The sequence below is a fragment of the Puma concolor genome, chromosome B3 (assembly GCF_028749965.1).
Source record: "Puma concolor isolate L17-30 chromosome B3, mPumCon1.1.hap2, whole genome shotgun sequence".
Classification (NCBI taxonomy): Eukaryota; Metazoa; Chordata; class Mammalia; order Carnivora; family Felidae; genus Puma; species Puma concolor.
In genome coordinates, this window is record NC_141672.1 from 2,594,142 (window position 1) to 2,618,656 (window position 24,515).

Genomic DNA, 24,515 nt, shown 5'->3' on the forward strand with positions numbered 1-24,515 from the left:
CACGCAGGCTGAGTCTCCCAGCCACAGTCAGCAGTGCAGGCACCAGAACCGGGGGCACTGGCGACTCGGGCTGCGTAGTTCTGCCACGTGAGCGCGGGGAGGACGGGGCCCGGGGAGGACGGGGGCCGGGGGAGGACGGGGCCCGGGGAGGACGGGGCCCGGGGGAGGACGGGGGCCGGGGGAGGACGGGGGCCGGGGGAGGACGGGGGCTGGGGGTCTGCAAAAGGAATGCCTATGACAAACCACCTGGGGTGAGGGACAGGATGGGGACTTCAGGCAGAGTGGCCTCTGTGGGCAGGGGTGTCCCTTTCAGTGAGCCTCTGTCTGATGGGGCCAGGACAGCAGCACTGGGACTGGCAGAGACCCCTCCTGATGAGAGGTCCCTCCTGGCTGCACTGAGGGTGGGAGCTGGGGGCGGGCAGGCGTCGGGAAGGGACAGAAGGGATGCTGACAGGGGTCTGCAGGAACTCGCTGACCAGTTCGAGGCAGCGGGTGAGGAAACCAAACAGTGTGGACGCGGCCCCAGTTTCTGCCTCGGTGGAAGGGGGACACAGCGGCCAGTGGCTAAGCTGGGGGGCACTCAGCTGCAGCAGAAGAGGAAGGCCCAGGTTTGGTCCCTTCGAGGGATGTGTTGCGAGCCCCCGGCAGACTTTTCGGAGACAGGGGCACCCGGGAGGGGCACAGGGAGATCAGAGCAGGGAACTGACCAACTGACCGGATTGCCTGGGGATAAGAAGGGTATCTATAGCTGGGCCCACAGTGGGAAGAGTCCGTGAAAGGGTCCTGAAGGGTTCATCTGGGGAACCTGGCGAGAGCTGAAGGAGGCAGAGAGGGGTGCCCAGCCTGGAGGCCCCCATCCGGCCGTCTGCTCCACACCGAGGCCCACTGCCCTTCTTGGTTCGGGTAAGGACAGTCTCCCAGGCTCCAACCCTCCCGTGCCCTCTGGGGGCATCAGGACACAGTCCTAACCCCTCCACGAGAATGCCGTCCCTGGGTGGGGACTACGGTCACCTTCACTCCCCGGACGGGGAAACTGAGGAAGACACAGATTGAAAAGAGGACACAGCAGCAAAGGAGAGGAGGGCCTTACACCTGGGACACCTGATGGCTGGGCAAGGCTCCAAATGCCCCACTCAACCCCACGGGCACCAAAGACCCGGGCACAGATGACCCTCGAGGCCCACATCCCGGGAAGAGCAGCAAGGGCCAAGGGGTTCGAGCCGCCCTGTGCTGGCACTGTTCTACCCACCTGTGAAATGGGTACACAGATGGTCCCGGATCTCAACAAACCTGCCTGAGGTCCCAGAGCAGGGAGCCGTCTGCTGGTGGGAGGGTGGGCAAGGAGCCAGCTGGGTGGAGCCCTGGCGGGGATGCCAAGGGCAGAAAATGGGGTGACCTTGAGCCGGCGGAAAGATCAAAGTCCCTCCACCTTCTCAAGCCTTTCTCTACACCGAGATCAAGCAGGGACCCCCAGGGTGAGGGCCTCCGATAGCCAGGCTCCGGTCCGGCTCCAGCCCCACCGCCCAGTGTCTTTCTGGCCTCAGAACAAAGCCCCGTGCTTCCCTGGACCATGGGCCAGACTCTGAGGAGGACTGGGCTCACCCGAAGCCAATCACACACAGCCCCCACCCCCCCAGCTACCTCCCAAACCGAAGCAGAAGCAGGTCCATGCACGTGCCCTACGCACCAACTCCCCAGCCTTCCCTGAAGGAAGTTGTGGGCCAGGACGCCAGGGAGAGCCCGGGCTTCACAGGACAATGACGCCTACCAAGGCCCGGAGGTCTCGGGCCCAAACCCCTAGGTCCCTGGGCGTGGGTGGCTCAGCCCAAGGGCCTGGAGGGTTTCCATCCTCTGGGGAGAAACAGTGGATCATGGGGCCTTCCCTCCCGTGGGCACAGCACTCTACAGGTTGGACCTCACTCCCAGAATGGCCCCGGGAAGACTTCACTCATCTGACAGAGGAGGAAACACAGCGGGGGAGGGGCCGCGGAGCAGGAACAAAGCAGGGGACCCTGGTCTGCTGGGTGAGCATGCCACTGGGTACCAAGGATGGCCAGGAAAGGGGGTGAGCCCCCACCTGGCACTGAGGGCTACTGCCAAACCCAGGACAGGCCGGGGCAGGGGGCAGGTGAGCCCTCTGGGTGGTCAGGACGCTTCCCTGCTCAGCATCAGCAGGAGGAGACCAGTGAGCCACGCCCACCCTTGATGAGGGCCTCTGTCTCTCTCTACCGGGATCCCCCACCCACCTGCAACCAGCTGGCCGACATGCCCAGCACCACCAGCCACGGAAGCCCCTCCTCTCTCTGGCCTCAGTTTCCCCTAATGGGGTAATAAGATGGCCGGGCAGCTCTGACAGACCCCGGAAATCTGTCCCAAACCACCCTCTCGTGGGGCCCTGAAGGTCCTCTGCTGTCTTTTCGACCAGATGCAGGCCATCTGGGTCACAGAGCTTGGAAAGCCTTCACGCTGCCCGGAGCAGCAAGTGAGGAGGGTCCAGCCCCACCCCGGGGGGCAGGCCGCAGGTCCCCTCTCCCCACCGCAGAAAGGGTGCGCCCAGGACAGAAACGAGACTCCCCTCCCTTCCCCCACCTGCCCGAGACAGGAACACCAGGGGACCCCTGGAACCCAGGGCCTGGCCCCCACCCCAGACTTCTAAGCCCCCTTAGAGACCTATATTTAGATTCAATGGGGATTGTGCGGACTTCCCAAGAAGGCTTTCAAAAAGACTGAAGGTCTGGCGGGAAGGGCTTCCTCTGGAGACCCCCACCTTCCCAGGCTTTGCAAACTTCCAGCGCTCATTGTTCCTTGAACAATGGTCCCAGCTCCTTCCAAGACCAGGGCAAGCCCATTGGCTGGAGAATCTGGCAGAGCCCTCTCCCAGGGCAAACACCTAGGCGGCTGGGGCCCAGGCACTCGGTTCCCAAAAGGGTGGCCACTGCCTAAGGTGAGCAAAGCCTCAGGCCATGTCCCACACACCAGTCTCACTCACGACCCGGGGAGGGGGGCAGGCAGGGCCCCCCTCACAGCGGCAGGCCCACCCTCTGGTCCTCCAAGCCCTCCTGCCCCAGGTGTGCAATTTCCAGACACCTGGCTGGGGGCCCGGGGGCCCCAAGGGCGACCGCCAACCGAGTAACCTCTGGCTGCCGGCAGGGCAGGAGCTGTCCCGCCCTGGGTGGAGTCCCTGCCGGCTCCCTCTCTCCCCTCCCCCTCCCAAACACAGACTGCGGTTCCAGCTGTGCGACATCTGTGGCTCCGGGGAGAAGCGCCTGCCCTACCGGCCTCCAATCCCACCGCGGAGCCTCTTAGGATGAACTGCTACAACCCACACGCACCGCGTTACAGAAGGGGAAACCGAGGCCCGGAGAAGGGAAGGAACGAGGCAGAAAACACTCGGCGGAACCTCGCCTCCCTCCGGGGCCCCGAGGTCTCCCCAAAGCCGGCACGGGCCCTGCCCGGAGAAGCGGGTCCGAGAAAGGCTCACTTACCCGGAGGGGTGTTCCGGGCCCGCTGACCAGCTTCCACGCCTGTCGCTTGAGCTCGGCGAGCTTCGTGTGGCAGTGGCGGCACCAGCCGCCCCCGCCGGCCGAGTGGCCCTGCTCTGCGCCCGCACCGGCGCCCTCGGGCGCAGGGCGGCTGCCGCATGGGTCCTGCTCGGGCCCGTTGGGCAGCCTCTTGCGGGGGGACACCTCCAACAGCTGCAGCGGCTCGCGGGCCGGGCCGCCCTCGGCCACCTGCGGGGGGTGGGGGCAGAAGGGGACGTGAGCCTGGGCCCCTGAGCAGTGCCACGCCGGGACCCAGCACCAGTAACTCCAGATCTCAGCGTGTCCCGGCCCCGGAGTGAGGCACGCGACAAAGTTCGGAGCGCGGGCGCGAACCTGCCGCCCGCCCTCTCCTTCCACCCGGGGGGGTCCGGATCGGGGTCCCTCCCAGCAGGGGGCCCGGCGCCCCCAGCGTTCCGCTCCAGGCCCGGCCCCCAGGGGGCGCAGCGCACCCCGCGAGCATCCTCGGCGTCCCGGACTCCGTCTCGCCGCCCGCCTCCCTCTCGGGGCCCGGCCGCGCGTACCGCGGGTGGTGCTGTGCACAGCGGGGAGCCGCGGCCGCCCATGGCCTGGACGCCGGAAGGGCCGGAAGGGCGCTTCGGGCCGCCAGGGCTCTTCGGGGTCGCCGAAGCTACGTGATCCGGCCCCGGGGCGCCCCCATGGTCCGGCCGGCCGCTCCGAAGTTGGCGGCGCGGGCGTGTGGGAGGAGAGCGCGCGACTACGGCGGCGGCGGCGGCGGCGGCGGCCGCGGCGGCGGCGGCGGCGGCGGCGGCGGGCGTGCAGGGGAGGCGAGGGCGGGGCGGGGGCGGGGCCCCGGGGGCGGGGCCGGCGGAGCGGGGCTCCGGGAAGGCCGTCCCGCCCCGCCTGAGCCCTCCGCACGGCTGCGCGTGGGGGAGGGAGCCCTCTCCGCCGCGCGGCCCCTCCCACTCCAAGGACCCCGACCTGTTAGGCGAGTCCCGGCCCGAGGGAGGGGCGCTGGGGGCCCCCGTGAGATACTCGGTACACTTGCGCGCATGCGCCTTCCTGCTCCTCTCCCGGGACAGTGGGGTCTGCGCGTCTCCTGGGAGGCACCGACCCACTCCTCACGTAACAGGCGAGGAAACTGAGGTCGCAGAGAAGGTCTCGCCCAAGGTCACGGTGCTAGGCGGGACGAGGAAGGGGCTGAACCCCGGCCCAGACTCCCACTCGCTTTTTCCTGCAAATACAGCGCACTCCGCGTGTCGCTGGTCGCCCTTCGGGTCTAACAGTCGCACGTAGGTGAGTTTCGCCGCGGTCCGCGCCTCGGAACGTGCAGTGCCTGCGCCAGAGGGTCTCTCTCTAGGCGAGTCTGCAAGCGGCACGCGTGTCTTTGCAGCCGCGCGTGTGCAGGACGATGCGTGTGCGCGCTGTGCGCCCGGGAAGCGGGAGGAGGTGGCGCGGCTGGCCCCGGGCGTGTGCGCGGGACCTGTTGTCAGCCGGCCTGGCAGATGGGAACTTAGCTGCGGAATTAATTGCCTGTTTGTCTCCGGCTGAGAGGTCGCCCCCCATCTCGGCGACCGGTTGCTCCCGCTCCAGCCCGGCCCTAAGAGTCGCCGCGATGTGAGGCTCAGACGGCTGGGGGTCTAGGCTCCCGCGCAGCCAGAAATCCCGGGTCGCGCTCGGAGGGCGCGGCCGCGGGCTTCCCGTGACGCGAGCGCCCCCTGCTGGCCGCCGCGCGCTCTCCGCCCCGAGGCTGGAGAGACACCGGGCGCCACGAGTCCTGGGCAAGAAGACGCGCCCCGGGAACCTAGAGGAGCCCAGCCAGAGAAAGGGCCGGCTGGCGGGCCGGGGTCCAGTCGGAGACCCCGGCCCGCGCGGCTCCCCGCGCACACGAACGCTCACACAGATAAGAACTGCTCCTCGCCTCGCCTGGGCCCCTCCAAGCGACCCCTCCTTCATTACGTTTTGCCCACCACCCTTTTACTTGGAAGGTCCTCCCTGCCCACGCACGCACTCCCCAAAAAGGAGCAGTGCATCGTAACACACGCCCCCCCCCCCCGCCCGGCTTTCCGAGTCATTTCTGACCGTGGGCGGGGCGGGGACGGGATAAAGTGGGCAGGGGGTCCCCACTCTCACTCCGCAAACCCACAGCCCCCAGCCCTTTCCCGCCGACCCGGGGGCCGAAGCTCTTCCCCCCTCCCATCTCATCTCAGCCTCCCGAAGGAAAAAGGCGGCAGCCCCCGTCCGCCTCTGGGTACCGCGGGGCACTCCCCACGCCGCATCGCCAGCCAACAGCCCGGTTGCCCGCCCCTCAACTAGTCCGGGACGCGACACACACCCGGGCCCGGGAAGTGCGGCTCTGCCCCCCCCCCCGACACACACACACACACACTCCCCACAGTCACCCGCGGGAACACACTGATGCCGAGCGCCCGGGTCCGACGCCCGGGCCGGCCACGCCCGCAACTTCAGTTGTCCGCGCCGCTGCGGCGCTCGGGGTGCACACGCTCACACCCCACACCGGGCTCCCGGGGAGGGGGGCGCGCACACAGCCCGGCAGGACCTGGAGTCACCTCAGGGACTCCGGGTCGGCCGCCAGGCCCCCGACCCCCAGCCAGGCGCGCCGTGGGATCCGGAGTCCCTGCGCTGCTCTCTCCGCCCCGCTGGCTGCCTCGGCCAGGACGCAGCCTCAGTGGGAGAGCGGGGCGCCGGCAGCGGGGTGAAGTGCGGCAGCGAGTCCCTGGGCCGGCCTGCGGGACGCTGCTCGTGACCCGCTGCCTCCCTCCCGGCGCCGCACCCTCGGCCGCGGGAGCCGCGCCGCAAAGTCGCGGGACAGCGCTTCCGCCGCCGGCGCGTCCCGCCGCCCGGCCCTCACCTTGGCTCGCCGCCGCAGGAGGTGGCTGGTGAAGCCCAGGATGACCTCCGAGTCCAGGCAGAGCGCCCCCATCTCCAGCAGGCTGGGCACCTTGCGGGGCGCGCCGCGGGGCGGCTCTGGCGGCCCGGGCAGCGCCATGGAGGAGCGGAGCGCGGGGAGCGGCCAGGAGCTCCTCCCGCCGCCGCCGCCGCCGCCGCCGCCGCCTCCCCGCTCGCGCGCTCACTGGCCGCGCGCCCGCCGCCGCCGCGCCCCGCACCGCGCAGGGCCGCCCGCCAGGCCCCCGGTCCTCCGCGGCCCCTGCGCTCGCGCCGCGCGCCCCCGCGCTCCGGCCCCGCCCGCCCGCACGCTCGCGCCGACAGCGCCCCCTCCGCCGGGCCGGCGAGCCAAACGCCCGGCCGGACGCACCCGAGGAAGAGAGGGGCGCGGGGAACCCAAGGCCCGCTTGCTGGGGGGCGGAGGGTGGGGGCGCGGGGACCCCGCCTGGGCCCGCATTCCTTGCCTCGTAGGCCCCTGCCGGATGCGCCGGCCCGGGAGCGCAGGGCCGGGGGCGGGGGAGGCGGGGGGGGGGGGGGGGGGCGCTGAGCAGGGCTCTCGTAAACCTCTGCCAACTGGAGACGTATCTCGGCTCTTCCCCCTTTGATCCGATCCGTCCCGCGGCTCCCAGGCCCTGGAGACGCGTAGGGAGCCCAGTGGCCTTGTGCACCCCATCCTGCCCGTGCTCCAGAACGCCCCCGTCTGGGGCGGCTGCTGGGAAGCCCCCATCCCACGCCCCAGCCTCGGCCTATGGACCTCCAAGGCCAGCCCCCCAGCACCAGCAGCTCCTCCCCTCTGACCGACCCCTCTGGCCCCTCCAGTAACTCCCTGCGGACTGGGGGATTCCCGCTAGTCTCCCGGCAGGGCCAAATTGTGGTCGGAGTCGAGTCGTGTCCAGTCGGATCCAGGGTAGATCTGCCCGGATTCCAACTCCCAGCCAGACCTGCGGCTCCTCCGTGCGCAGCCCCTGGGGAGGAGTTGAGCGAAGAGCCCAGGTTGCCTAAGTCACCTGGGCCCCTGAGGAAGGTCTTTGGGAGTTATGGGGGAGGTGTCAAGGGACAGAGCTGGGGGACGGGCCTTGAACAGGACCTGGAAGGTAAGCTGCTAGGGGAGAAGACTGGAGAGCCAGGGGGCCTGGAGGTCAGAGGGCTGCCCCCTCCAGAGGCCCTGGTGCTTAGACTGCAGGACGCAGCAGCGTGGCTAGGATGCTACCATGGGGCCAGCCAGACCCTCCTCTCTGCCCCATGGAAGGATCATGGAGTCTCCCCAGCCCCCAACTCCCCTAGGGACCAGGAGACCCTCCTGCCTCCCCAGGTTCTTCCCCTGACTCCCACAGATGGCAGCTGAAGGACAGTGCTTCCACCTGACCGCACCTGACAGACACATCGTAAACACCTTATCTGTGGGCCACTGGGCCAGCAATTGCCAGCACCCCGCCCCCACCCAGCTTTTGGGTGAGGAGAGAGACCCTGGGAGGAGCTGACCCCCTCCCTTCCCCCATGGCCAGCCCTGGCCTGGGGCAGAGATCAGGGCCAGCTATAAGAGGGGCCAGGGTCGCCCTCACTCCCCTCTCCAGCCCCTTCTTCTGGGCTCCTATGGTCCGGGTTTAGGAAGAGCTGTGCTCCAGCAGGCCACCCTGGAGACCCCCATCTTCTCCCCTCCCCCTCAGGCAGGCACTGGAGAGAACTGTCCAGCCCCCCTCCTCCAAGACCCGAGCCTGGGGGTGGGGGGCTCCCTCCAGTGGACCCGGCTCTTCTGGGAGGAGGCTGCCCGCCATCTCAGTGGATTGATTAAAGTCATCGTGGAGATTTTTTTAACGTTTAATTTACCAGGCACGCAGCGCCGGTCAGAGCTGTCCCTGGGGAAATCTAGGCCAAGGGAGCAAAACAGAAAACCCCCTGCAATTGAACGGAGTTCTGACGGGATTAATTGCTGGACTCGGCCTCCAATCAGACCCCACGTGGCAATATTTCAGGGAGGCAGGAGGACACTGGGCTGGAGTGGTCAGATTCCTGCCTCAGGCGTGGAGAACCCTGAGCCCAGCACACCAAGTCTCCGGGATTGCTGGGGACCTTCGGAACCCCCCTGGTCCCACTCCACACACAAATGAGTCCGTCCTGGGCCCAACGCCCTGTGGCTGGCCTCCAGCTCCACCCCAAGCCAGCCTTTAAAAGAAGGGGCCAGTCCTTTTAGCCAGCAACTGGAGAGCTGGGAAGGCACCCCCACTCCCCCCTCCACAGTGCACCCCCGAGAACGAGCACGCAGCAGCCCTCTCTGTGCTGGTGGAAAGCTGGACCAGTAGGGAAGTGGACAATGAATTCTAACACGGGTCCTCCATGATAGTGGACGCAGGTGAAACCTGGGACTTCTTGGAAAGATGCCCCCGACACGTGTATGGCACGGTCAGGTTTGTCTTTCTAGAGATTTCTGCCCATAAAGCCTTGGACCCTTCCTCGGAGAAACACAGAGACTGGTAACAGCCTTTGCCTCTGGGAAGAGGAGAGGGTGGAGCCAGGGAGAGGCTTTCACTTCCACTTTATATCCCTTTGCGTCGTTTTAACCCTGGCTGTTAATATCTGCTAAGGAGATAAGAAAGTGTCAGAGTGCCTGCAGTCAAATGATCCGAGGCCCACGCACTAGGACCACCTCAGCATGGGACAGACCCTCACTCCCTCCAAGAGTGGAGAGAGAAAGAACCTTCCGCCTGCATCTGAACGGGGCCTTGAGACCCTCCTATGCTTCCGCACGCCTGGTCAGCTCAGCAGACTCCCCTCGGCACCCCTGCAGAGGCTGGGCTGGTGTCTATAGTGGGGGAAGGATGCCTCAGGAGAGCAGCCGGGGATGACAGCCCAGCCGTGTCCATGAGGGAAGCTCCTGGTGAGGCTGTGGTCTCCCACTCCTCGGCTCTGAGGGCAGCCTTCGGGCCGGGAGAAGAAGGCCGCCTTCGCACCAGCCGTCCTACAGGGGCACCTGAGTGCTGGCAGGAAGGCAGCTAGCAAACCCTAGCATCTACTGTGGACCAGACTCCCTTTTACCCACTTGACAATATAGGAGTGTTCTTGTGATCACGATTTTGAAGATGAGAAAACAGGCCAGAATTCGTCCCAGGCAGTCTGGTTGGAGAGTCTGTGCCCCTATGATCAAGAACCCCTATGTCCTGCTGCCTCTTCGCCCCCTTTGCCCCCAGGGCCTGGCCTCAGTGGCCTCAGGAGTGCAGTTGTGGAGCTGCGGGATGGAGGGGGCCCTCACCTGGCCAAAGACCGTCACCCGTCACCCCCACAGGGTGATCCCTCAGGGCACTGTGGGATCAGAGTTTGTTCAAGTAGAGAGGGGGACTGGCAGTCCGGCCGGCTCCCTGTAGAACGGGGACCCTCACTGTGCCAGCCCCACTGACCCTTCTGCTGTCTGCCCACCCCTGCCTGGCACCCCACGCCAGGAGGAGCCCAGAGGGACCCGGGCCGGGAGCGCTCAAACCACAGCAGGCGCTGTGGCTTCAGCACCTCGGCCAGCGCCAGCAGAGGGGCGGTGCTGCTCAAGGGCCCACCCCTCGGCCCTTTCTTGCAGGCGGTTGGGATGGGCTCCAGGAAGGGGGGCGGGGGGGGGGGGTGAGGGGGTGTGCGGGAGTGCTGGGTTTTCCGTTATTCATTTGCTCCCTCACTCACTCAGTTCAGTCAACCGGGAGTCATACTTGACCCCTGCTTGGTCTCGTCGGCACCCGTCCTATCCACCAGACCTCCTGTCCCCACTACCTCCGCAGTTTGTCCAGAGTCAAAAACTACCCTCCACGGTCTGCGCTGCCCAAGCCCCATCTCTGCCAACATCGTATTCACCGCAGTAGCCCCTAACGGAGGTTCTGCGACCAGGGCCTCCCCCTTCAGTCGGCTCTGGGCACAGCATCCTGGGGAGCCTTTAAGGCGGTGGGTGAGACCACACCCACTCTCCGCTCAAAACCTCTGTTCCCCATCTCTTTCCCTGTGAGCCCCGGTGACCCCTGTGCCCCGCAAGGCCTCCCCGACCTCCTGGCTCTGCTCCAGCCCCACGGGCTTCCTCAGCAGTGGGCCCTAAACCTTCCTGACTGGCTGTTCCTAAACACTGGGCCCACCCACCTTGGGGTGACGGCTTCTGATGTTCCCTCTTGAAGGGGTGCTGTTCCCCAGATGCCCACAGGGCTCTCTCTCTCCCTCCTCAGGTGTTTTCTAGTAGGTCACCTTAGCAAGGCCTTCCCTGCCCACCAAAGCTAGAACTCCAGCCCCTCCCAACATTTCCCAGATGCCCCTGGCCTTCATGTTCCTCCGTAGCACCTACCGTGAATGAGTATAAAAGTTTCTTCTTTGTCTGCTTATTGCCCATCATCCCCATTAGAATATCAGCTGCTTCCCTAGTCCGTGGCACAGAGGAGATACCCCCTGACATTTGTTGAAGAAATAAAGGCATGGGTGAATCCCAGGCGTGCTTTTTGTCGCCGATTCCTTTGTGAATTCCCATCACAGAGGGGCGCTTATCTCTCCAGCCCTCCCGGCCCCCAGCCTGGATCTCTGCTCTGGCCCAAATGTAAGCAATTCCTGATCAGAATGCTTCCCGGCTCTGACCCTCGTGCCCAGCCTGCCAGGGCTCCTGGCCCCTGGTAGAAATCTGAGCCCAAAGTGGCAGTCGGCCAGCCAGCCTGTGGGATGCCCGGTCTGGATCTCCTCCTCGCATGCCCCTGGGACTCAAGCCCTGCTGGTCTCCTGTCCTCTTTGCCTGGACTTCTCCCTCAGAGCTGGCCAACTCCACCTTCAGGTCAAACTCAGGTGCCACCTCTCCCAGGAAAGCTCCCAGCCCCAGGCAGGACGAGTCCCCCAGTCCTCGTATGTCCGCTGCACCTGGCACGTGCCTGTGCCCCTCCAGAGCGGAAAGTAGATTCCTCTCTGGGTGCCCAGAGCCCAGCTCAGGCCAAGCATTCATGGGTGTCGGTGAATGTTTAAGGAAGATAGGCAGCCAGTCGGGAAGGTTGACAGGTGGCAGAGGCAGACGCCCTCCTCCCGGACTCCCTGGTTCCCAGCGGTCAGAGAAGAGGCAGGACTCTGGGGAGACAATCTTCCGTTTTCCCAGCCACATCTGGAACGGGGGCACTGCCACATACGGCCAGCAGATGGCGCGCCTCGGCCACAGTCTCTGGGTGAAGGAAAAGTATTTTGGAGACCACCTGTTTTGAAATTTCGAAACAACACGAGGAACAAACGGAAGGTTCTTTCGCAGGTAGGGAAACTGAAGCCTGAGAGAGACGGGGGCTTGCCCTAGGACCCTGAAGGTGAGGGGTGCAGCAAGAGGCCCTGCCGGCCCTGTGGCCTCACCAGCATCCCCTTCACGGACCTCCTGTGTCCCTCACACCCCACCCCGTGCCACTGACTTCCTTCTCCCCTCCTGTTCTTGCTCCCTCTCCCTCCGCCCCCCGGAAGCCTGAGCTCAGCCTCTAGCTTAAGGACAGGCAGTGACGGACAGAGGGACACACGGTGGCGGGGGAGGGGGCAGGAGTCCGACTGGGTCCCCGGGGGGCTTGCCTGAGGGTACAGCCTGGAAAGCCTTGGGAGCCCCTCAGCGCTGCCGTGCCAGAATCTGACTCGCTGCTTCCCGAGGAGCCCATACAGAGCCCCCATTGCCCAGCTCTCCGGGCCAGGGGCGGAGTCCAGGGCAGCTCTGGAGCCACGGGTACCAGTGTTGGGCCTGAAGGCAGCCTCGTGGATATGAACTCAGCACGCGCATGTGTGTGTGTGCGTGACACAGCTTACGCAAGAGTGCACTACTAGGTATTTATGCAAAGGATACAAGAATGCTGATTCAAAGGGGCACACGCACCCCAATGTTTACAGCAGCCCTATCGACAATAGCCAAAGCATGGGAAGAGCCCAAATGTCCATCGATGGATGAACGGATAAAGAAGATGTATATACATACAATGGAATATCACTCGGCGATCAAAAAGAATGAAATCTTGCCGTTCGCAACAGCGTGGATGGAACTGGAGGGTGTTATGCGAAAAGAAAAGCGAGTATCATATGATTTCACTCATGTGGAATTTCAGAAACAAAAACAGATGAACACAGGGGGAGGGAAGGAAAAATAAGATAAAAAGAGAGAGGGAGGCAAACCACAGGAGACTCTTAAATACAGAGGAAAAACAGGGTTGATGGAGGGAGGTGGGGGGGGATGGGCATTGAGGAGGGCGCTTGTTGGGATGAGCACTGGGTGTCATACGTAAGCGAGGAATCACTAAATCCTACTGAAACCAATACTACACTGTATGTTAACTAACTTGGATTCAAATTAAAAATTTAAAAAGAGTGCACGGCACTGGTGCACCACATAGAGAATGAAAGCTTCATGAGCTGAGTGAATAAAGAGGGGGCGGGGGCGAGGGAGCCACTCCCTCCAGACCCTGGGGCCCCAGCACCCCTGACGATGCAGAGAACAGGTGCACCCCCACCGGGGCATGGCTGTGGGGGCCCTCCGCGGAAGAAGAGAAAGCACTGAGCCCCGTGAACTTAAGTACAGACGCAAACCAGAGAACAATGAGGAAAGCGCTTGGAAGATAAAAATATGATAACAGCAATAAAATTCAAAAGAAGGATTGAGAAACCGAGTCAAGAAAATCTCGCAGGAAGTAAAGAGACAAGAGGGGAGAAGAAAAAAGAGGGGAAGTGGGGAGTGAAGTTTTCAGTGTCCGCAGAGTCCTAAGGGGGCCGGACCCCCAGGACACTGGACAGGGAGGCCTTCTGGAGAAAGGAAGGAAGGGGCGCCTGGGTGGTTCAGTCGGTTGAGTGTCCAACTCTTAATTTGGGCTCAGGTCATGCTCCCGGGGTTGTGAGATCCGGCCCCTCGTCGGGGCTCTGTGCTGAATGTTAAGATTCTCTCTCTCCCTCTGCCCCTCCCGGCTCCCCTGCTCGCACACACGCACTTGCGAGTGCTCTCCTCTGTCTCTCTCTCTCAAATAAAAATAAGGGAAGGAAGGGAGAGAGGGAGGGAAGAAAGGAAAGAAGAAAATGGATTATGTAATGTATTTGAACACACTTAGAAAAGATTTAAACTTCAAAGGTTTAAACATCAAAGAGCATGGAGTTACTCACAATGACATAGAAAACTATGCAAATTTTTTAAACGAGGTAATTATTTTTTGTTTTAATTAAAAAGCTGAACCAGAAAAAAATCACAGTATGATCACAGTGAACACAGTGTGAGCTAACTTGGGCAGGAGGCTCCTGTGTTGCTTAACAAGCTTCATAATTACTATTTGAGTTTTTAAATGGCATGCGTGTTTAAATTTCATTTTTTTAAAAAAAATGGGTTTAATTTAGACATGTAGATAAAAGTAAAAATATACTTCTGAATAATTGCGGAGAAAAATCCCAAAGGAAATTACAAGGAAAGCAACTGAGTACGATATATCACCGCTCATCGTCTGAGCTAAAGTGGCTCCAAAGGAAAATTAAATCCTTATAATGTATGTATTACAAAACAGGAAAGACTACAGACTAAATAAGCCTGACTTAGTAAAATGTACGACCAAACGTTGCCTTGGCCATGGGCCGTGTCCTTGGCCGTCAGCACGTCTTTCCAAGACACCATTCAGGCCTGAGGGGGATCTGAATGACGTTCTGCCTGCAGGTAAGGGAAGGCTGGTGGATGAGGCTCAGGGCAGGGGAGAAGGTCCCCAGAGAGGTCCCCCTGGAGGGGCTGAGCCAGCTCTGCCACTTAGACACCACAATCGTCACTCCTAGAGACAGACCCTCCATGCTCCCCCGGGAGCAGGGGAGTTGTGTGCGCGCGGAAGGTGCTGCACCTGCTGTCGCTGGGCTGTGACGGAGAACCGCACGCCCCGCCCCTGGGCACGCCCCACCCCTGGGCAGGTGGGACGCCCCGGCCCCCACGCGGATCCAGCGTCAGGTGGACACGGAGAGTCCAGCAAAGACCCAGCTACAAATGAGGGCATGACAGAGGCCACCAGAGTATATCTGTAACAACACCAGCACGCCCTGAGGACAGCCAGCAATGTCCCCAGGAAAGGATCATGGGAGGAGAGTACCAGCAGTCCACAGGTGGAGGTTTGAGCTACTGTTGTCGGGGTCACTAGGAGAAGGCGAAGACTCACTTTGGGCCAAGGAGGAGTGACAGGGACCAGATTCACACCCCCACCAGAAGTAACTTACAATTTTTTTAAGTTTATTTATTTACTTCGAGAGAGAGAGAGAGAGCATGGGTGAGCGGGAGAGGGGCAGGGGGAGACAGAGAATCCCAAGCAGGCTCTGTGCTGTCAGTGCAGAACCCAACTCACGGCTGGAACTCACCAACTGTTAGATCATGACCTAAGCCAAAATCAAGAGTCGGTCGCTTAACTGACTGAGCTACCCAGGCACCCCCAGAAGCAACTTAAAAACAGACAAAATATAGGGGCACCTGGGTGGCTCAGTCGGTTAAGTGTCCGACTTCGGCTCAGGTCATGATCTCACAGTTCGTGGATTCAAGCCCCGCATCAGGCTCTGTGCTGACAGCTCAGAGCCTGGAACCTGCTTCGGATTCTGTGTCTACCTCTCTCTCTCTGCCCCTCCCCTGCTCACACTCTCTCTCTCTCTCAAAAATGAATAAACGTTAAAAAATTTAAAAAAAATTTTTTTCAACGTTTATTTATTTTTGGGACAGAGAGAGACAGAGCATGAACGGGGGAGGGGCAGAGAGAGAGGGAGACACAGAATCGGAAACAGGCTCCAGGCTCTGAGCCATCAGCCCAGAGCCTGACGCGGGGCTCGAACTCCCGGACCGCGAGATCGTGACCTGGCTGAAGTCGGACGCTCAACCGACTGCGCCACCCAGGCGCCCCTAAACGTTAAAAAATTTTAAGAAAAAAAACAGACAAAATATATAAGACAGCAGTTCACAGACGCTGGCTATCTGGCAGGACACGAGAGGGGTCGGCTGAGATGGGACACAAATGAGGTGAGCCCTGCTTGCTGCCTGGAAGAGAGCTGATGGGCCCAGCACGGGGAGGGCGTGCCCTGGAGGAGGTCTCAGGTGTCACTGGACAGAGACACCACTATGGTCGAGAGAGTCTGGGGGAGCCAAGCTTCTGGGTCTGCAGGGGAGAGTGTCCCGAGAGAAGAGAACGTGGCCCTGGGGGGTCTGCGAGGGCTCCTCTTGAACGTTCAGCTGAGAGCAGACCAAGGCGCGAAGGAAAGGAAACTCTCTGAGGCCAGAGAGGGAGCCACGTGGAAGGAGGAGAGGGAAAGGTGGCAAAGCCACCTGTGTCTCCAGCCATGCTGGGGACCGGACACACACGTGCGCAGCCACGTCCCCGGTAGCACTGTCACAGCAGCCAAAAGGTGGAAGCAGCCCCCGCGTCTGGCGCTGGAGGAAAGGGAGAGACTAACTGGTCCACCCATGCAGTGAGGTCCTTACACGGAGGGCTGCTCAGCCCTGAACAAGGCAGGGGATTGTGACACGGGCTGCAGCCCGCGTCAACCCTGACGACGTTGTACTCAGTGAAATAACCACTCACAGAAGGACAAGCATCGCGTGGTTCCATTTGTATGAGGTGCTTAGACGAGTCACATCGGTAGAGACAGGAAGCAGAAGGGGGGGCCCCGGGGGAGCAGGTGGGGGTTCGTGTTGAACGGGCTGGGGGGAGGGGGCAGAGTGTCAGTTTGGGGAAGATGAGAGAGTCCTGGGGACGGACGGTAGTGCTAGTTGCACAGCCGTGTGATGCATTTCACACGGCCGAACTACACACTTAAAATGGTTAGTGGTAAATTTTACGTTACGTACGTTTTCCCAAAATTCATCTTAAAAAATACATGCTGGGAGCGGTGTGTGTTCCAATCCGTCAGAAGGAATTAGGCTCGTGGTTCACAGGACATGGGGGACAGTGCTCACAAGGGCTGCCTCCCCGTTGGGGAAAACTTTACCCTAGAATAGAGGTGGGGCCGGTCCCAACGAAGGTAACGGGATCGTCAGGGGGATCAAACGCTTCACAATCAGCTGACCCATGTCCCAGAACAAGGCTCATAAACACTCACAGGACGCAGAATTACACAGCATCCACCAACACAAAATTCACAATGTTTCCCAACCGATCGAAAACTACCAGGGATACAAAGAAACAGAAAACTACAGGATGAGGAGAAAAACCAATGAATAGAAACAGATCCAGAAATGATGCAGATGGTAGAATCAACAGGCGAGAACTTTAAAACTATGTTGTAATTATATTCCAATATGTTCAGAAAGATCTAGGAAGGATCGGATACATTAAGAGCCATGAAAGTATAAAACAGATCCAATCAAACTTCAATAGATGGAAAATATAACATCCAGGATGGAAATTACACCCACAGAATTCATTGCAAATTGGCCACTGCAGAAGAAGCAAGTGTCTAGATAGAAATGGAAACTACCCGATGTGAAACACAGAGAAAACAAAACGCTATAAACAATGAACAAAGTTCAAGTGGCCCAATGCACACACACCACCTTAAGAAACTAGAAAAGCAAAGCGCATAAACCCACAGTGAGGAGAAGGGAAATCATCAAAGTGGAAATCAACTGAATAGAACACGAAATATAATATGGAAAAATCAAGCCAAGAGCTGGTTCTTTCAGAAAGTCGGTATAAAAGTAAACCTCTAGGGGCGCCTGGGTGGCGCAGTCGGTTAAGCGTCCGACTTCAGCCAGGTCACGATCTCGCGGTCCGTGAGTTCAAGCCCCGCGTCGGGCTCTGGGCTGATGGCTCAGAGCCTGGAGCCTGTTTCCGATTCTGTGTCTCCCTCTCTCTCTGCCCCTCCCCCGTTCATGCTCTGTCTCTCTCTGTCCCAAAAAAAATAAATAAATAAATGTTTAAAAGTAAACCTCTAAACAAGCTGAAAAAGGGATAGAAAACACAGGCATCGATATTAGGCATGGGAGAGGAGGCAATGCCACAGACCCTACGGATATTAAAAGAATGATAACGGAGTATCATGCGTAACTTCACAATCTGACAACTTCAGGTGGCTGAAATTCACCTGAGCAATTGAAAATCTTCTAACAAAGCAAACTCCGGGGACAGGGAATTGGGAAGGGAGGAGGGAACCACAAGGAGCCAGATGAATCCTGTCGGTGGCCGATGTGTCCCTCACCTTGATTGTGGGGGTGGGTGGCTTCATGGGTGTACACATGTCCAAAGTCATCAGATTGTACGCTTTGAAGGTGTACTTACGTAAACTGGAACCACCTTATTAAACTGGAACCACCTCTCAGAACCACGGCGGAAGTTCAGAGAGCCCGTGGCAGCTGGCCCCAGAGCCCTCGCACAGCGGACAGATCTGCTTCCCACGGGGCTCGCCAAGTCGCCCAGGGTGTGGAGGAGGTAAGAAGCCATCATCCACCCTTCCCCATCCCTGCCGTGATGAGCTCCACAAGCAGCTGAAGACACACGGGGGCAGCCTGGTGTGGGCCCCCAGTGGGTTGCCTGCGGGGTAGGGGCTGGGGGCATGGGTACCGAGAGACAGAGGGGGTCACTGGCAGGTTCTGTTCGGGGGCTCCCCCTCCCCTGGGGTTTAGTGGCCTGGAACAGCTCCAAAAGCCACAGGTTCAGGGTCTGTGTCCCCTTCCTCCATCCTGTTTCTCTTGATGAGGTCTACTACTTAATGACAGTTGTCCTCAGCCTCAGGCCTCGATCAGAATCACCAGGCAACCCGGTAGGGGTGTGGATTCCTGGCCCATCCTATCCACGGGGCCCAAGCCTTGGTGCTCTTCACTAGCCCTCCCTTGATTTAGCCACACGGCGAAGCGTAAACACCACTGACTCAGAATACTGGTTTAGCCACCTTACAGAGACCAGAACTACAGCAACTTTAACAAGACAGGTTTATTTCTCGTGGAAAAGATGGGCTGGTCCAAGGAGCTAGGGTGATGTGTCTCCCGAGCTGGTCCCCGGTAGAGTGACCAAGTGTCTCAGTTTGCCCAAACGGAGGGGCCTCCTAGACCACGACACTTTCAGGGCTAAAACCAGCAAGTCCCGGGCAAACCGGGGTGATCCTGTGGGCACCGTCCAGGGAGGCTCTGCCGTTGCCCACGGCGGCCCTCCACCTGCATAGCGAGAGCGGGCTCAGCACCACAGAGCCCAGTTCTGCCCGGAAAGGGGAAAGAGGAAGTGGGGACAATGTCCTCCCGAGGCAGGTCTTAAGTGGTAGCTGTCTCTCCGGGCACCCCGCTCTGGGCAGGGCCTCCCGCTAACAGTGCAGGGGGCTGTGCCCTCAGCGAACACTCGGGGCTTCCGTAATTAAAGAGAACGAAGACTGGGACCCAAAGTAGGAGCTGCCTGTCCTTGTGGGGCCCCCAGGGACCGAGGGGGCCATTGTGAGTGCCCAGCCCCGTTCGGGCTCCCCATACCAACCCGCCCGCCAGGAGGTACTGCCACCCCTGGGGTGAACCCTCGCTCCGTCCCACATCCGCGCTCCGGGAGTCTGGCTGCATGGTCCCCTGGGCTTTCCGGCAAGTCCTGTGAGGTGGGTACCACCGCCCTCTTTGCAGGGGTGAGACAGGAGGGCTCTGGGAGGAAGGGGGACCGGCCAGGGTCACTTGCTGGTGGGCGGCAGGGCTGGGATTTGAAGCCACGACTGACTCTCAGTCTGTGTCAGGATGGGAGAGCAGAGATGGTCCTCCGTCACTCCAACCCCTAAGCCCTCCACCCTCGCCCCTGCCCATGGCCAGAGCCCCCTGCCAGGCTCGGGTGGCAGCTGGCCAGGGGGCCAGTATAGGGTGAGGCTGCAAGCAGGCCCCCTCTCCTCAGCCTGGCTCCTGCAGCAGGCGGGTGTGTGGACAGGGGAGGTGGAGGGGGTCTGCTGGGTCCTGGGGGTGCCCCTCCCCCACTAAAAGACGGCTGCCAGCAGGCTGCGGGCCTTGCTGGGAAACTAGAAGGCCAGAAGCAAGGTGAGGCTGGGAGCTGGGTGCAGGGTGGGGACCTGGCCACCGCCACCCACGACCACTTCATTTCCATCCCTCTGGGATTGGAGGGAAGAGGGAGGGGTCCCATCAGGTCTGGGGAAGAAAGGACAGCAAGCCCCAGGACAGGGTGAAGCTTTGAACACGTTTATTTGCGTCAGTCTGTAATGCATATACCCACACTGGACGACATGATTCCAAGCTACAGAACACGGAGGACCCCATAGCAAGCCCCCCCCCCCCGCCCCGCCCTGGCCCTCACCAGCTTCAGCAGGGGAACCCGGCTCACTGCAAACATGGAAGAGACACCCTGTAGAATTAAATCGCCACCAGCTGACTGGCGGTCAGGGGGCCGCACCTAAGATCCTCGGACCCTTCGGCGCCACGGCCCCAGCCTCCTCCTCCTGCCGCTGCTGCTGCTGCTGCTGCTGCTGCTGCTGCTGCTGCTGCTGAGAGGTGGCCACGGAGCAGTTTGCTGGGCCACAGGGGAAAGTGCTGGCTGCGGGGGTGGACCTCCAGGAACACGACCTCCTCCACCCAGGCAGCCAGGGGTCCTGCACTGTGGGCGGCGGCCACACCCTCCTGCAGCCAGCATCCCACCTCACCTCTCGCGTCCTCTCACACACCCACGTGCAGGTGGGGCTCGGGGAGAGAACTGGCCCGAGGCCACCCAGCCGGGCAGTGCCTGGTGACCTCAGACCCAGACCCGTCCGACCTGCCATCCAGGCTGTCCCGGAGCGTCTCTAAACACTGGGCCACGGAGGCAGGCACCTGAGGGACGCCCCCACCTCTCCCCAGAGGGTGCGGCCGGACCAGCGGGCCAGGCAGGCTCCGGGGAAAGTCGGCCTCGTCTCCCCAGCGGGAGCGGGGCGCGCAAAGACCCTGCGCTCGGCCCTTCCCGGGGCCGGGAGCGCCCGGGGCTTACACGCGGAGGTCCCGCGAGACCTCCCCGCACCCCGCGCGTGGTGTGCGGGCGTCGTCCACCGCGTCCCCGTCCACTTTCTGTCCGCCAGGTCCCGGCTCCGTCCGCGCGCTCGCCCGACGGGGCCCGGGCTCCCGCGGCGCGGCTCCCAGCGCTCCCAGCGAGCCCGCCCGGCCGACCCTACCCGGGGCGCGGCCGCCGCGGCACCAGCTCCGGGGAAGGGGGTGGGGGGACGCCGTCCGGTCCCGGTGGGAATTCGGCGGACTTTCGAGAAGGGTGGGGCCCTCGGGTGCAGGAGCCAGGAAGCGTGGGCCGGCCGGCGCGCCCTCTGCCCGCGGTTCCCAGGCCCGGCCCCGGCGTGCTGGCGCGGGTGCGGAGCGGGGTCGGGTCGGCGGGGCGCCGCGCCCCCGCCCCTGCCCCTGCCGCCGGGCCGCGTCCGTCGCCGTCGCCGCCAGGCCCGCCGGGTCTAGTGGTCCTAAACATTTCACAATTGCGCTACAGAACTGTTGAACTGTTAAGAACCACTGGACCCAGCGCGCCGGGTGAAGTCCGCGGTCGGCCGCGCTGCGGAGAGAAAGCCCGGCCGCCCGCGCCCCGCCGCCACTGCCGAGCCCCGCGAGCTCCGGCGGCGCGTCCCCTCGGCCCGCGCCACGCGTGGCCGGGCGGCTGCGTCCGTGCGGCGGCGGCGCCTTTTAAGCCACGCGGCCGCCCTCCCCCGCCTCCGGAATGCGACCGCGCCGCGCCGGCCCGACCGGTTTTTCCGGGCCGAGCGGCTCCCGGGCCGACGGGTCGCGCGGCGGGTCGTCCTCGGCCCGGGTACCTGCTCGGCGCGCCCGCGCGGGGGTGGCCCTGACTCACCGGCCCCTCGGCCCCGCCCGGCGTCCCCGCCTCCAGCGCCCGGCCGGGTGGCACCTGGCGTCCCCGGCTCCGCGCTGCGGGCCCGGGGACCACACCCGCTCCCTCCGGCCCTCCCCCTTCCCCCCCTCCCCCCTCCCCGGCACCCGGACTCGCCGCAGGGGGCGGAGGCCGCCACCGGCCCAGCTGGGGCGCGGGGCGGCCGGGCAGGTGAGGCCCCAGCCGGCAGCGGCCCGAGTGCGCTCCCCGTCGGGCGTGGGGAGGGGGGAGGGCGGAGGGCGCGGGCCGGACACGCCCATCCCTGCCCCTCTCACTTCAAAGGGAACTTCGTGGGAGGGGGGAACAAAGAGAAAGTGAAACTAGACGGAGGACGAGAGGGAGGGAAGGAACGCGCCCAGCCGGTTTCTGGTTCTCAGACCCTGGTTCTCAGAGAGTAAGGAGGACAGCCCGGCGGCCCCCTGCCCAAGCCCCCAGGGCCCGCGCTGGGAGCCCCGTGCTGCCCCCACCCCCCACCCGGGGCCACAGCCCACGCCATGCCCCCCTCCCCCCCAGCATGCGTCAGCACAGCCCCGGGCGCTCCGGCCCACTTAGTCACCTGGAGATGTTGGGGCCCGACCGGCAGCACCCTCGAGGGACTCTTGCAGGGAGCTGCCTGCTGCGGGCAAATGGGGGCTTGTGGGGGTCTAAGCTTTAGGAAAGAGAGAAAGTGTGGACGGAAGTAACCTGAAGTCCTCAGCCCTCATTTTGAGCCGCTGGTGTGGCCGCCTGGGGGAGGGTGGCGGGGGCTGAATTCAGGGCGACACACACACACACACACACAGCCCCAGGAGACCAGCGTCCTCTTGGCTCAGGCGCCCGAGTTGGTCCCAAGCCAGGACGCCGCAGCCACCGAGTCACGATGGCCACTAGGCATTTTCACCAGCGCTGTTTGTGGTTTCGAGCCGTACCCCTGCAGAGGGGGTAGCGAAGGTTTTCCTCTGCCATGTTGCAGCTGGAGAAACGTTCACAGAGGGGCCGGGACTTCTCAGAGGCCAAACCGCTCTTGGTGGGGACCCAGTGCCCAGCACCGCGGCTGAGTGCACGGCCTGAGCATCTGTGTTTGAGGTCAGGCACCAGGGCAGGGGTGGGGGATGGGATGGGGGGGCACAGAGGCATGTGACCGAGGGGACAGAGCTTGGGAATTTCTCCCCGTCACCACCACTGCCATCACCACATGGGCCGGAAGAGCGCACCTCTGCGTCTCCAGCAACCGGGCGCAGCCCTGGTCCAGGGCAGACCCCCTCCCCACACGCCCTACCCCCGCCCCCCCAATCCAGCAAAAGTGGGTCACTGTGTCCAGCACCAGACAGGACTGGTGACGGAAGGGTGACATTACAGGAACCTGTGGACCCCACTTGCAGCAGAAGATACTGAAGCGTGTCCCGAAAGGGAACGTCCTGCCATGAAGAGAAGTGAGTGGGGTGGCCTGGGGGCCCTGAGAAGTCTGGCTTTATGATGGAAAACACTGGGTAAACACAGATAGTGGCCTAAGTGAGAAACAGATGTTTCCCAGAGATAACCCTGGGATCCCGGTGATCTGAGATGGGCCGCTGGGAGCTGAGGCCTCTCCCAAAGCGAAATTAGTGGGTGTGAGCAACGCAGGTCTCCTCCTGGTGCCACCGCCGAGACCCCGTGGGGCTCAGGATGCCTCCCACGTCTATCCGGCACCAGCTCCCACAGCTCACCCCAGCCCCCGTGCCGTGTCCCCCGGGGGCGCCTTCGAGAGGTGAGGAGGCTGCCCCAGTGCCAGGCGGGTCCATGGCCCGGTGTGCCAACGTGCAGCCTGAGCGCAGGACCGGGCCTTAGTTTCTTCAGCTGTGAAAGGGGAGGGAAGAGAAGCCCATGCCCTTGCGGCAGCCTAGTGGGGACGTAATCAGCTAGCACGTGGCGGAAGGTGACCCTCCCCTGCCATCCCCGAGTGGCCACTCCAGCTCACACGGTGCATGTTGGGACCCGGGGGACAGGCCCTTTGCTGCCCTGTTGCTACTGGGTGATTGTCAGAGGAGCTGACTACAGATCCACACCGGCCTCTTCCCAGGGACACAAAATGGCCCTGAGGAAGTTTCCAGGCATGCGCCTGTGACTTCCCACAGCTTTCTGAGACACACACGCCCAGCCCGGGAGCCGCTCCTTGTGGGGCTTTGTGTCCCACAGCTGTGTGCAGGGGCCCAAGAACTGGGGGCCTGTCCCACCACCTGCCCTCAGCCGGGCGGGGGGGGGGGGGGGGAGGGAACGCGCTGTTCCCTCTGCCTGGCTGGCAGAGGCTTCTCACCTGTCGTCAGTGAGCCACCTGGGGAAGAGCCAGGCCAACATGTGCTCTCCCTGGGACACCCAGGACAGCGGGAGCGTCCACACCGGCAGGTTAGGGGGACGCTTCGCCACTGCCAGGTGGGGGAGGGTGTGGCCCTCACGGCCTGGGGCTCCTCGGGGTCTGAGGGAAGGGCGGGGTGCCGAGGGCCGTGAGCAAGCAGGGCCCAAGGGACGGCTGCTTCCAGTGAGTTGCTGTGCCCTGGAGGCAGAGAAGACACGGAGGGGCGCTGCCCCAAGGGACCTGAGAGGCAGCCTCCCCCAGGCCTGTGTCTCACTGTCCCACCCCGCCCCCACCCTGGCAGCACAGCAGGTGCTCCTGACATCAAGCCCCCAGCTCCCTTCTTCCCCCACACCCCACTCTCGCGGCCTCCATCAGGGTGTGGGGCAAAGGCTCCTCGGGACCAGCCACGCTCAGGTGGTGTTACCTGGTTGTGCAAGGCCCGGGCACACCCGTGTCTGGGCGAGAATCTGGAAGGCCGCCAGCCAAGGTGCCAGCCCGGGCCTGGGAACCAGGCTGAGAAGCCTGGGGGTGCGGGTGGAGCCTCCCCCAGCCCGGCCCACCTGGGAGAGGCCCCAGCTGCACGGTGGGTGCCAAGGGCGAGCTCTTTGGGGTCACGCTTTTGCCCAGTATCTACAGGGCACATGCCCTCAGGCTGGGCCCGGCTCTCCCAAGCCCCCAACCCAGGGGCCAGACGGATGGACGGGCAGACGGGAATCCTCAAGTGGGCCTTTAAAGAGCTTCCAAGGTGGTGGAGAACCTGGATGGAGGTATCCCCTCCCCCCTCCCCCTTCTCCCCGCCCCCGTGCTCCTCACGCTCAGCAAGGACAGGTCAGGCCTGGGCCCGAGGGGGCCCTTGCCCCACTGGGCCGCTTACAATTTGGACAGAGAACCAGCCAGGGGTCCAAACACCTGATTTCACTCCCAGCCGGGCCTCCCACGAGACTCGTGGCTGACCACCGGCCCTGGAGGGCCACACCCACCTGCCCGAGGCGGCATGGTCACCCGGGCTGTGGCGACTAGGCAGCCAGGGCCGGC

At 62.9% G+C, this 24,515-nt stretch overlaps 1 protein-coding gene across 7 annotated transcripts in view; it reads right to left on the reverse strand.

Annotated features, from left to right (window-relative positions):
* Positions 1-6,545, reverse strand: part of KIF26A (kinesin family member 26A) — a 42,607-nt gene extending 36,062 nt beyond the window's left edge. For 5 of the 7 annotated variants that reach the window (XM_086708669.1, XM_086708668.1, XM_086708663.1 and 2 more), the window contains exons 1-2: positions 4,064-4,311; positions 3,486-3,731 (exon numbers count right to left, since the gene is read on the reverse strand). In XM_086708669.1, the coding sequence (XP_086564795.1) occupies positions 3,486-3,731; positions 4,064-4,105 (288 nt within the window). In that variant the 5' untranslated portion in view covers positions 4,106-4,311. Of the gene's footprint in view, positions 1-3,485; positions 3,732-4,063; positions 4,312-6,372 lie in introns of those variants that run through there. The other 2 variants (XM_086708672.1, XM_086708666.1) reach the window with 2 other exon arrangements.
* Positions 6,546-24,515: the final 17,970 nt, after the last annotated feature.